Source organism: Arabidopsis lyrata (assembly GCF_000004255.2).
Source record: "Arabidopsis lyrata subsp. lyrata unplaced genomic scaffold ARALYscaffold_4, whole genome shotgun sequence".
NCBI classification, from domain to species: domain Eukaryota; kingdom Viridiplantae; phylum Streptophyta; class Magnoliopsida; order Brassicales; family Brassicaceae; genus Arabidopsis; species Arabidopsis lyrata.
The window spans coordinates 21,498,424-21,510,627 of NW_003302552.1; the positions used below are offsets into that span (position 1 = coordinate 21,498,424).

The 12,204-nt window shown below is 36.1% G+C and overlaps 3 protein-coding genes across 4 annotated transcripts; 2 read left to right on the forward strand and 1 right to left on the reverse strand.

Annotated features, from left to right (window-relative positions):
- The first annotated feature begins 852 nt into the window (after positions 1–852).
- On the forward strand, positions 853–4,429 carry LOC9318015 (guanosine nucleotide diphosphate dissociation inhibitor 1). The gene is made up of 13 exons (XM_021028618.1): positions 853–1,099; positions 1,498–1,560; positions 1,646–1,729; positions 1,817–1,924; positions 2,130–2,302; positions 2,396–2,507; positions 2,616–2,696; positions 2,812–2,874; positions 2,987–3,088; positions 3,213–3,337; positions 3,686–3,896; positions 3,980–4,054; positions 4,140–4,429. Exons 1-13 carry the CDS (start codon positions 1,013–1,015, stop codon positions 4,191–4,193), a joined length of 1,338 nt encoding a protein of 445 aa, XP_020884277.1. The 5' UTR covers positions 853–1,012; the 3' UTR covers positions 4,194–4,429.
- A 33-nt stretch (positions 4,430–4,462) lies between these two features.
- LOC110229185 (MLO-like protein 15) lies at positions 4,463–7,816 on the reverse strand. The gene is made up of 14 exons (XM_021028617.1): positions 7,600–7,816; positions 7,438–7,495; positions 7,088–7,302; positions 6,779–6,895; positions 6,512–6,572; positions 6,308–6,402; positions 6,117–6,191; positions 5,928–6,016; positions 5,790–5,839; positions 5,661–5,701; positions 5,363–5,572; positions 5,209–5,276; positions 5,058–5,118; positions 4,463–4,960 (listed from the first exon to the last, which is right to left on the reverse strand). The coding sequence occupies exons 1-14, from the start codon at positions 7,714–7,716 to the stop codon at positions 4,706–4,708; spliced, it is 1,512 nt and encodes a 503-aa protein (XP_020884276.1). The 5' UTR covers positions 7,717–7,816; the 3' UTR covers positions 4,463–4,705.
- Positions 7,817–8,188: 372 nt separating this feature from the next.
- On the forward strand, positions 8,189–9,910 carry LOC9316151 (60S ribosomal protein L7-3). Of its 2 annotated transcripts, none has more exons than XM_021029666.1 (6): positions 8,189–8,288; positions 8,589–8,767; positions 8,866–8,963; positions 9,041–9,098; positions 9,221–9,300; positions 9,392–9,910. In XM_021029666.1, exons 2-6 carry the CDS (start codon positions 8,594–8,596, stop codon positions 9,708–9,710), a joined length of 729 nt encoding a protein of 242 aa, XP_020885325.1. In that variant the 5' UTR covers positions 8,189–8,288; positions 8,589–8,593; the 3' UTR covers positions 9,711–9,910. The 2 variants fall into 2 exon arrangements, with proteins under 2 accessions (XP_020885325.1, XP_020885326.1); XM_021029667.1 differs by lacking the exon at positions 8,189–8,288 and adding an exon at positions 8,316–8,334.
- Positions 9,911–12,204: the final 2,294 nt, after the last annotated feature.

Genomic DNA, 12,204 nt, shown 5'->3' on the forward strand with positions numbered 1-12,204 from the left:
GCCTCTCATAAAACTTGATTGTTTCAAATAGACAGATCTTGTCTTTGCCATGGCGTTATGGATTATGATGGTGTTATGAGGTAGAGAGACTTATTTTTGTTAACCACATTTAGGTTAGGTACATGAAAATGAAGTTTAACCAAGGGGACCAGGTTTGTATGCGTTGAACCTCTCAAACTAACTCAAATATAAAAGCAAGAAAGCTTGCATATGTATATACAACAACAAGAAGCCAAAGAAACCCATCTTTCATAAATAAAATTGCAGGGAAATTTTATATTACAATGTTGGATCTCGATCGTCTCTCTTGATCCAATTGGATACGGTAATACAATGTTGAAAAGGTATTGCTCGACTGTGGTTGGGTTAGCACTACCATATAACATTGTAGAGCTCAACCTCAAGAGACTTTATGTGAAACCGCTATTGAGATTCAAGTTTTATTCAAGAAGTGAAAATCGACAATCGAGTTCCAATGTTTCAACTTTCAAAGAAAAATAGTTGATTCGGTCACGATGTAAAAATGGAAAATGTTTCTTTCCATAAAGATAAAAGGAAATTTTCAACACATTAATCTAAACTTAATGCATGTAATTTTTTTCTTCTTTTTTTCTGTTTATTATTTTTTAATAACCTAATTTTTAGTGTCTATTTACTGTTAAAAAATTAAAAACATAAACAATATTGTAAATCTATTACAAAAAGGTCTTAAAAAAAAAAGAAAATTAAGTTTTACTTGGTAATAAAATTTTGATTTATCCATTTGTTTTTTCCTTTGACCTTTTGATTTATCCATTTCATTATAATATAATGATTATATACTCCAATAGGAAAATTGATTTCTCTTTAAAAAAAAAAACACTAAAATGAGAAAAAAACATTTATTAATCCACAAAGAAAGCATCTCTGGATTTCTTTGATTGATATAAAAGACGCAATCACCGCCGATCTCTCTCTCGACGGTCGCATATCAAAAGTCCATCTCTTTCTTCTCTTTGTTGGATCAGCAGCCATGGATGAAGAGTACGAAGTGATAGTTCTGGGAACTGGTCTCAAGGAGTGCATCCTTAGTGGTCTTCTCTCCGTCGATGGTCTTAAGGTCTCTTTCCTCAACTCTCCTCTTTTTTTGTTTTGTCTTTGGAGCTTTTTGAATCCATGCTTGATCTGGAGAAATTCAACTTTTAATTCGTTGCATGATGAATGGATCTTAATGAGATTATATCTCCCGATTATGTGATTTAAGCTCTGGTTTCCCGAGTTTAAGCGATTGCTTTGTTAGCTTCAACATGAGAATCAATTGGCCTCGCGATTTTGACTATGATCTGAATTTGATGCATTTAGTTAGTTATTGAGATTGCGGAAAAATACGAAATTTCATCATCTCCACTCCTATATCTTCTATGTGATTGATTTAGCTGACTTTGTCTTCAACCAATAAGCCAAGTTTACTTCTTTTTGAGTAATCTTATAGTGTCATTTCATGTATCTTCCAAATAGGTACTTCACATGGACAGGAATGACTACTATGGTGGAGAGTCAACTTCGCTTAATCTCAATCAGGTCAGTTTTCTTTAAAATCTGTACTAAGACTTTTTGTGGTAAGTTATCATCAGCGAGAGTTATTGATGTTGATTTGTTTTAACAGTTGTGGAAGAAGTTCAGGGGAGAAGAGAAGGCTCCTGCTCATTTAGGCTCTAGCAGAGACTACAATGTTGACATGATGCCCAAGGTATCCTATTAGCTATTTTCCAGCTTAATCGTCCCTTTACTAGCTTAATTGTATTACTAAGTGTTCTCTCTCAATCTGGTGGACCAGTTTATGATGGCAAATGGAAAGCTTGTTCGTGTCCTTATTCATACGGATGTGACTAAGTACTTGTCTTTTAAAGCTGTTGATGGAAGCTATGTTTTCGTCAAAGGCAAGGTACAGTGACAACTCATTTTCATTTTATCTTTTGACTATTTCTCTTCTTCTTCTTTTTTTCCCATAGATTTCAAGTCTGTTTGTGCATCTTTTTTTTCTCCCATGTTTTCTGTTGGTCAAAAGCTTTTCACTGATCATTCTAGCTGCAGATTTTTGCAGTTTAAGTAATTTTTTTCTAGTTATATTAACTGTTTATATCCTACAGGTCCAAAAGGTGCCAGCAACTCCAATGGAGGCCTTCAAATCTCCTCTTATGGGTATTTTTGAGAAACGTCGAGCCGGAAAGTTTTTCAGTTATGTTCAGGAATACGACGAGAAGGACCCAAAAACACATGATGGAATGGATTTGAGGAGAGTTACAACTAAGGATTTGATTGCGTAAGCTGATGTTCTTTTGTCTTCTGCATTATGGTGTTGTCGATATTTGATTTAGACTATCTGCTGCTAACTATCAAGATAACCCTTTGGCAGGAAATTCGGTCTTGGTGAAGATACTATTGACTTTATTGGTCATGCAGTGGCACTTCACTGTAATGACAATCATCTCCATCAACCTGCCTATGATACTGTAATGAGAATGAAGGTGAATCGCTCTCCTAGGACTTTAAAGTTTGGATCCCCTTGTTTAAAAAGTCTTCCTTTTTACTCTCAGTTTTCCATGTTTGACTCTGCTCCTTTAAATTTTTATCAGCTCTACTCAGAGTCCCTTGCACGTTTTCAAGGAGGTTCACCATATATCTATCCTCTCTATGGGTTGGGAGAATTGCCTCAGGTTTTTCTTTGTCTTCTCTCATACATGCTTTATTTGGTTGGTGCAACTATTCTGGCGTTTTGGACTGTAGTTTCTGAAATCTCTTATAACTTGTCTCTTCTTTTCCTTGGCTCAGGCATTTGCACGACTTAGTGCTGTCTATGGTGGGACGTATATGTTGAACAAACCTGAGTGCAAGGTGTGTCTTTGACTTCCTTGTCTTTGTAGATTTTTTGTTTCGGTCGTTCTGCAACTTTTTCTGTCGTTAACTGTATGGATGCTAGATCTGATAACCCGATGTCTTATAACAGGTAGAGTTTGACGAGGAGGGTAAGGTTACTGGTGTTACATCTGAGGGAGAGACTGCCAAATGCAAGAAAGTTGTCTGCGATCCTTCTTACCTATCCAACAAGGTAATGGCTGTAACCAGATATCTTACAGTGACATTTAGCTTTGTCTGTACTTTTTTGTTGGATGCATATAGGCTCGTGGTATGTTAACATTACTTTGATATGTTTTATAATCCAATTGAAACAGGTCAGGAAGATTGGCAGGGTTGCTCGGGCGATTGCTATTATGAGCCACCCTATTCCAAACACCAATGATTCTCACTCGGTGCAAGTCATCCTACCCCAAAAACAATTGGGCCGCAAATCAGACATGTGAGTTTTCTTATTCATCTTTTGATTCCACTTATAGAAGTAAATGAGCCTGAATGGCTTGAAGGAAACGTCAATTTGCATATATTTGTTCTCTGTGGTAGCTAAGCTTTGTCTGAATTATGATCGAGCTTGCAGAGATACCTTTCTTGATTCACACTTGAAGCTGAAAAGTAAAATAGAAAGTTTCTGGATTTCTCTTTAGACGAATGTTGGCAAAACACTCTGCTCAACTATATTATTTTCTTGATTAAAACACATACACTCTATAAAACCTGGCAGTGTGTAACATTGAGTCAATTGATATGTTTGTTTCTCGGCTCATGATTACATCTTGATTGTAAATGACAGGTATGTCTTCTGTTGTTCGTATTCACACAACGTTGCTCCCAAGGGAAAGTTCATAGCATTTGTGTCGACAGACGCTGAAACTGATAACCCTCAAAGTGAGCTCAAGCCTGGAATTGACCTTCTGGGTCCTGTTGATGAGCTATTCTTCGACATCTATGATAGATATGAGCCTGTCAACGAACCCACTTTGGACAACTGCTTCATATCAACGGTGAGTTCAGCTATCCTTTTTTTAGTGAGCATCTTAGAATTGGCTGATTTCTAACAACCTTTTGTTCCTGTCCGAAACAACAGAGTTATGATGCTACAACACACTTTGACACAACTGTTGTTGATGTGTTGAACATGTATAAATTGATCACTGGAAAGGTAAATGTTTGAGAATCACAAATATATCGGTTTTATTAACCCGACATCTTCTGTGATTGGGAAGTGATCACTCTTTATGTTGCAGGAATTGGATCTAAGTGTGGATCTTAACGCAGCTAGTGCTGCAGAGGAGGAATGATGGAGAAAAATTTGCAAGCTCTGTCTCTCTCTCTCTTCTCTCTGTTAATCACCAAATGATGTAACCAGTTCTCTTTCTCCCCTCTTTATGTTGACTGTTTGATACAGATCTCATCGTGGTCACCAGTTCCCCTTTATCCTTTTTCCTTGTCCAACAACAAAATGTTAAAAACCAAAAATGTTTGGATTTCGTGGTTCCTGTTTGGAGTGACATATATCAGATTGCTCTTTCAGCTATCAGAATCCTCTTTTACTTGTTTCTTTTGGATCTTTTCGTATACATCAATTCAATGTGTCATCTTACTAAAGCAAATATATTTTTTCGCATGTTCAATGTGTCATCAATATGAGATTTTCAAAAAACAAAGACTTGTTTAGAAAGCAAATAGCTTGTTTCATCAATTGACAAAGAGATTCAGCCTCTTTGCTGTATATATATCTTACAATACCGTTAAATCAGTTTTTAGATACCAAACAAAGCCCCAAGCAATTTTTGCCTGATGGAAGCTTTTGTTAATCTTTCTCCTCAATAATCTCTGGTGTTTCCCCAAGGTGCTGGTTTTGTTGAGACGAGTCTTTTCCTAGCAACGACTGCAACTGAACAGACCGCGGTGAAGGAGTAGCTGCAAGAGGGTTTGGATTGCCACCATGACTGGTACCTGCGTGAGTTGTCCCTTTCTTCACTCCCTTTTTAGCCATTTTTGCCCACCCGACAAGCTGTTGCTGTGTCTGCTCGTTGAATATTGCACCTTTGAATGAACTTCCCATCTTTTCACAAAAATAAGTAGGTGTGGTTTTGAGTGTGTCTTGGTCTAGTTTGATATTAGAACACAAGAAATTTGGCTAAGAGATGCAGAATCTGTACCTGAGTTACGAGTGCATAGAGAGGTAAGGTACTGTAACTGCAGAGAAGCTGAACCACTACCCTGCAAAAGATTTTACATTTCAAGATCAAGAAGCTCTTTAACAAGATAGATATTAAGTAGCTTCGGCTATCATAATGGCTATTATATTACCCGATGACGAGTCTTGGAACTATGAACTTGACATCTTCCATGATGCAAGAATCCCAACCATATTGAAACTGTTGTTTACAAATTGCATGAGTTTTCTCTGTATGTTGTTATCTTCTAGATTGGTTTAGATAGATTAATGGTAAAGAGTACTTACGAAGATAAAGAAGAAGTAGGCAATTTCAAAGGAGTTTTGGAAGAGAATGAAATGGATCAAGATGAGAACTAGCCGGGGACTTTGAAACCAGAATAGATCATCTGATGGTCGTACTACCAAATCTCCTTCCACAGCAACGTGTTTCTCTGCAACTTCATGAGCCAAATCTGTAATAATATGCTCCAACTTCGTCCCCACGGCAAGCAAAAGCTGAGGAGAAAATCACGTAAAACATGTTTTGGTCAAGATGGGTTCGAACTTTGAAGCATAGACATGGTGGAGTGGTTCAGGGACTTACAATCAATGGAATAAAAGCTAGCCAGAAGTAAACATGCCATGCTGCAAGAAATATGGAATCGAATCGATGATCATTAAACCGGAAAGAAGAATACTTGGTTTGGATGGAAGTTAAAAGATATCATCTCACCAGCAATGTTTAGAAGCAAGAAGAGAACCACAAATACCCAAAGGTACCAACTGCAAGTTGATATATACATTAGAACAGAATCAAGAACACTTTTTTGAATTTAAGTATGGTTTTTCGAAAAAGCTTGAAACTGTTTACCTGATGCCGACAACTTTCTTGAAATCGGAATTAAGGGCACGCATTAAATACTTATGGAAGTTGAATTTTGGGTTGGTCTTGCAATGAGTCTTATTGGAAAGAAAAGAAGAAGAAGAAGTTTGTTTTAGAAGTTATTGTAGATAGAAATTCAACTCTAAGGACGAATCAAAATCGGAGATATATACATACCCTGACAAAGCCTAGCCTCATTGTGATGTAATCTGATCTATTGACTGATGCAAGAAACTGTTTTATAAACGATTGCTGCAATGGACGAGAATACACACACACACACACACAAAATAAAAACTTTTGCATGTACATTACAAACATGTCTTTAGAATTAAGATAACTAATTAGAAAACAAAAAAAACACTCACCAACCATCCAAAGCAAGCATCAGCTTTTCCAACCCCAAGAAATCGTCCCCTGATGAATTCGTGTTCTTGAACGTGCGTGAATTTCTGCTGGATCACTGTGTACATGTGTATAAGAAGGGTTAATGTTAAAAAATCATTCTACTAAGTCAAAAGTAAATCCTTATTTTTACAAGTTTCTTTGATTTCATAATTGTATTATTATACCTTGGTCTGTTTTGTAGTCCTCCTCTAAAACTTGATCCTCCCATTTTCTCCATTGCATTATCTATGCCAATAACATTATGTTATGGTCATTAAACAGAATTATCTACAAATTTTAATGCTGATATAAGTTAGCAATTGCATCTTATGTTGTGAGGTTTGATTTTTAGAGTTTAATTAGGAATTAAGTTCAGTGATATTCACTAGCTAGTGATTGAAGATTGGAAAAAAAATTAATATCGTTGAAGTAAGGTGTAATCAATAAAATACCTTCATGGTACCAAAAAGAATGGTCAAGAGGCAGAAAATAATGTGGGCAACAGCTAATACGAAGATGAATATATGAAGCTCGTGCAGAGCAGATAATGACATTAATGGTACCTTTCCCTGAATTTAAAACAAGAAAAATATCTATATGTCAATTCATTCAGATAAAGAAAAGAAAAAAAAAACGTGTAAGACATATATGTCAATTATATGCACGTCTTCATAGATCTTTGAGAATGTTGTACAAGTGCTGAAAACGTGTAAGACATACAAAAAGAGATAAATCTTGGGTTTGACGAAAAAGAGATAAACCTTTTGGGAGCAGTAGTCGCCGGCAGCGGAATCTCCAGCGAGGAGATGACGGCCGGTGAAGCTGAACTGGAAATGGGAGGAGTCTTTGAGGGACTTATCATTTGGCTTATTACAAGGGAGAAACTTTTCACTTAAGTCCTTTGATATGCAAATCTTTGCTATTTTAGACTGGCTTACTGATAGTAGCAACGATATGAACCCTAGTAACATAAGTTCTGTTGCCAATTCACGAATCTTGTTAGAACGATGATCAAATGATATATCACATTGATCTCGGAATTTCACCAAAAACGCAATATTCAAAACAAAGGGAGGAAACTCTATAATATTGAGCTAAAACATGAAGTCACCTTCTTTGATCTTTTGTAATGCCCCGAAAAGTTGCTTCTGATCGTTCTTTCGAAAGTGCTGTATATACACCACATGTATACATAGCCATTTAGTCGATAATGTATGAATCTATACATATAAATAAAACACAAATTAAAGAGAGATGTGTGCATGTATATAACCTTTCCGGCACGATGGAGGAGACGCTCAACGCCGAAAGAGATGGAGACGATAACAGAGCAGACGAGAGCCACCACCCATGTTGGCGTATACTCTAAGGTCGTTCCTCCTCCCGCCATTTTTGCTACGGTGCTTCTTGATTTTCTTGATACATTATGTAGTGCATTATATAATGAGTTGATTAGATTAGCTTATATTGACCAAGTTTTTATTTTTCGATTTTCAAATCGAAGATCTTATTCGTTACAACTTGTCTGTCGTCTATTAAAAAAAGGTTCACATTCGGATCGGTAGGTGATATTCATTTTTATGTTTTTATTTTGTTGATAAAGTTGAGGTTTTATTCATAAACATGAATAAAAAATACATAAGTGAACGTTGAATTTTTTCTAAACTATTTAAGATATGTATATTTAGAAATATACATATCTTAAAGAGTTTAATTAATATCATAGAGATGAATATTGCATATATGATAAGGTCACCGAGAAGTCAAGAGATCGATCACTGGAATCGGCCCACGTAAAGTAAGCAAAATTGGGCCTCCTATGTAAGTAAGGCCCGTTCAAAAAATTAGGGTTACGAATTAAACCCTAAACCCATTTTCGACTTGTTCTTTTTGTTCTCCTTCTGCGCCGCTCACTATCTTTCTTCCTCTCTCAGACTTCTCCTTCTTCATCTCAACTCTCAAGTAAGCTTCTTTCTTTGATCTTCCTCGTTTAGTTTCGTTTCTGATTGTAAGTTTTCTTTGATCCATTATATATTTGTTTGTTCTGATGTTTGTGAGATCAATAAACCCGATTGTTCCAGTTCTAGTGCACTTTGATTTGTTGTGGAATCGTTGGATTGAGTTTCACACTCTTCAATCAGTGTCATAGATGTTCCTGTCTTGATTCAATTTCTACCCTTGATAATTGTATTGCTCAAAGGTGTATTTTTTATATTTATCTACTGGTTTGTTTCGTATAGCTTATTACAGCTTTGTTTGTAGGAGAAATGGCTGAATCCAAGGTAGTGGTACCAGAGTCTGTATTAAAAAAGATCAAGAGGCAAGAGGAATGGGCATTGGCCAAGAAAGAGGAAACTGTTGCTGCTAAGAAGAAGAGTGTTGACACCCGCAAGCTCATCTTCAAGAGAGCTGAGCAGTATGCCAAAGAATACGCTGAGAAGGTGAAAGGAACACACTTGTCTAGGCTTTGCCAACTTAGATGACTGTTGTGTTCATGGTTGTTCTAATGTTATTATGTTCTTGGCTTTTCTTTGTTTAGGATAATGAGTTGATCCGATTGAAAAGGGAGGCTAAGTTGAAAGGAGGGTTCTATGTTGATCCAGAGGCGAAATTGCTCTTTATCATTCGTATCCGTGGGTATGTCTTTATTATCTTCGCTTTATGTTGCAAACAGTTTCTGTTGTCTCTTTACATGGTTGTTTTGTCTTTTGCAGTATCAATGCCATTGACCCAAAAACCAAGAAAATTTTGCAGCTCCTGCGTTTGAGACAGGTAGGTTTATCTGTTGTATGTTTAACTTGTATGTTATAGTTGCCGGATGATCATCTCTTTAAAAGAAAGTAGAAAGACTATTACGTTATCAGGAAGTTTACTTGTGGTATACATGTGTGCAGATCTTTAATGGTGTGTTTCTTAAGGTGAACAAGGCAACAGTAAACATGTTGCGCCGAGTTGAACCTTACGTGACTTACGGGTATGTAATCTGACTCTCTCTCTCTCTCTCTATATATATATGGCAACCATGAGAAGATGCCTGCTCTAACCGAATGATATCTCTGGTGCAGATACCCAAACTTGAAGAGTGTCAAGGAACTGATCTACAAAAGGGGTTATGGAAAGCTGAACCACCAGAGGATAGCACTTACTGACAACTCGATTGTGGATCAAGCTCTAGGGAAGCATGGTATCATCTGCGTGGAGGATCTGATCCATGAGATCATGACCGTTGGACCTCACTTCAAGGAAGCCAACAACTTCCTATGGCCATTCCAATTGAAGGCACCACTCGGTGGTCTTAAGAAGAAGAGAAACCACTACGTCGAAGGTGGTGATGCTGGAAACAGGGAGAACTTCATCAACGAGCTTGTCAGGAGAATGAATTGATGAAAGCAAGCTTCCTTCTTTATCTTTGCCCATTAATTTCATAGATTTTGGGATCTGAGTGTTCTTTTTGTTCCAGTGATCAGAGACTTGTGATCTTTATCAGAGATAGGCTTTTTGATTATTCAGTTGCTTTGGCCATTGTGGGCGTTTTACTTTGTGTTCTTCTCAGCAAATTGTTCTTGAAATCCTTTTGGCTTTTAGTTTACCTTTCTGACAAAGTTCACCCAAACATGAGAAATCTCCGGTTTAGACTAGAATGTGATTTAAACCGGAATCGGATCATTGAAAATTGGTAACTCGTTTTTGTGTAATTAGAAGAAGCAAACCCTTAGTTTACTTTATAAACCAAAATGTAGTTATGTAGTGCAATTAATTTACTCTATATGATATGGTCTTCTAGAAGAAAAGAAAGAGAAAAGCTTTAGTAACCCATAAAGACAAAAGCAAGACGATAAGTGCTTGCCAGTTTCGGCCCACTTGTTACCTTCCCATAAAGATGACTACTCCCTAAAAGGGAAAATATCATTGCTCTCTTTTTTTTTTTTGGTAAGAATATCATTGCTCTCTTCTAGAACCCTTATCCCTATTTTTCTTTTCTTTTAATTGTTACTATTTTATTTTAAATTTCATTTTCAGAATAATTAGAAACCAATCCACTTCATTGTAGTCGTAAATCAATCAAATTCGTTGAAAGATATGTATGCCTTTTTCATTTTCGTGATGATTTAAAATTCGTCTTGCTATTATGTAGTCGTGAAATTCATTAATAGAATCTGTTGATAGTACATCCATAATCCATTTAAGGAAAACAAAACAAAACTAATGACATTATAGTTGTTTTCTCTTGTTGAGCAAAAAGTTTCAAAAGATATATATCCCTTGTTTCTTTGACTAACTTGGGATCGATCAATCGCCAAGATCACCTTTTAGGGTTATTATTGATTAAAAATGAAAATAAATAACCAACCCATGTTGGTCCAGTTGGTAAAGGGCTCACGGCTGTGAGTTCCCCCTCCTGGGTTCGATTCGGGTTGGCCACCTAGCCGCTCCCTTAACGATGGGATAAAGCGTACCTGGATGCAAAGCCTCGTGGATTAGTCTTTGGGCCTAGAAAGCCTTTGGGATGACCACGGTTATCAAAAAAAAAAAAAAAAAAAATGAAAATAAATCAAACAACTAGCAAGGTACTCGTTTATATGCGGAAGTACTGCTATTCAAAGAAAATCTACGTTAATTGTTTTGTGTTCACACGACAATAATTGGTGATGAAAAAAGATAGAAAAGCTGATAGAGAGAAAATACATAAGTAGAGAGTAATAAAAGAAAGGACAGTTGACAAAACAAGAACAGACAATGTGGGGAAAATGCTATAGAGTATAATGGACCAGCCCCCTATTAATGTTCGACCCCATTCTTATTTTTCCTTTTTGCATATTCATTCATCCACGACTTTCATTTTTCTTCTTGGCTATGTTCATATCGCTAACACCCAAATTAAACTTATTTCCTTGAAAAAAATCACCGTATAAATAGTAAGTGTAGTAGAATCATAAATAAACCAAAAAATAACAGAAAGCATCATTATCCGGTGGAGACGAGATGACTTGTGTGAGGCTGTAAGTCCGCGAGACATACCTTTACGTCGGTGCATCGCATAATATACGTGTCAACGTTTTCATATAATTAGTTAAATAATCGAAGAGTAAGACCAAAGGATAATTAATGCCAATGTATATATCCATGAGAACTTCTTCTAGAAGACCACAATAAAGCAGAAACCCTTATAAAGTTATAATCAATCATAATATTATTGAATCTTTTATTCAAACGAAACTGCTCTCACAATGGTCTACGTAAAATAATACGTATTGCAAAATTAAAAACACATGATGATGTCGTAAAACATAACAACTAAGAACAATAATTTTGGCTAAAGAAAAGGAATATAGATATGGACTATTCGTGAAAGAATCTGTTTGATAGTGCGTGCACAATGCCAAATTGAAATGAAATGTCCTTCATACATATATACATGTTTTAAATTGTACTAATAAGTTAACAGTTAACGAGATATTTATTTATCGGTTGGCGGTTGCGTCAGTGAGTACGACTCATTCCTTGACTGACAGTATCATACTATTTTTTTTATCTTTGTAAATCTTCTAGGAGCTTTTTTTTTACTTAAAATAAAACGAAAAGGAAAAGTGATGGTAAATATATACTGAAAAGCTCACTGCTGGTCTTCGTGAACTTTATCAAGAGGTTATAGAATATAAAGGAAATCGTGTTAGTAGAACCAAATTGTTGGGTGACCGTGACACTGGAAGGGAATAGTAATCTATCTAGTTGATTAAACTAATTAGAAAGTTGTTAGTTCAAACTTATTTTATAATCTAGAATGGTAAAAGCGTTAAACAAAAAAGTGCGGCACAGTATATATCAATTTTGTGAATCAAATATAAAGTTACCTAACTTCACTTAACCATATGACCAC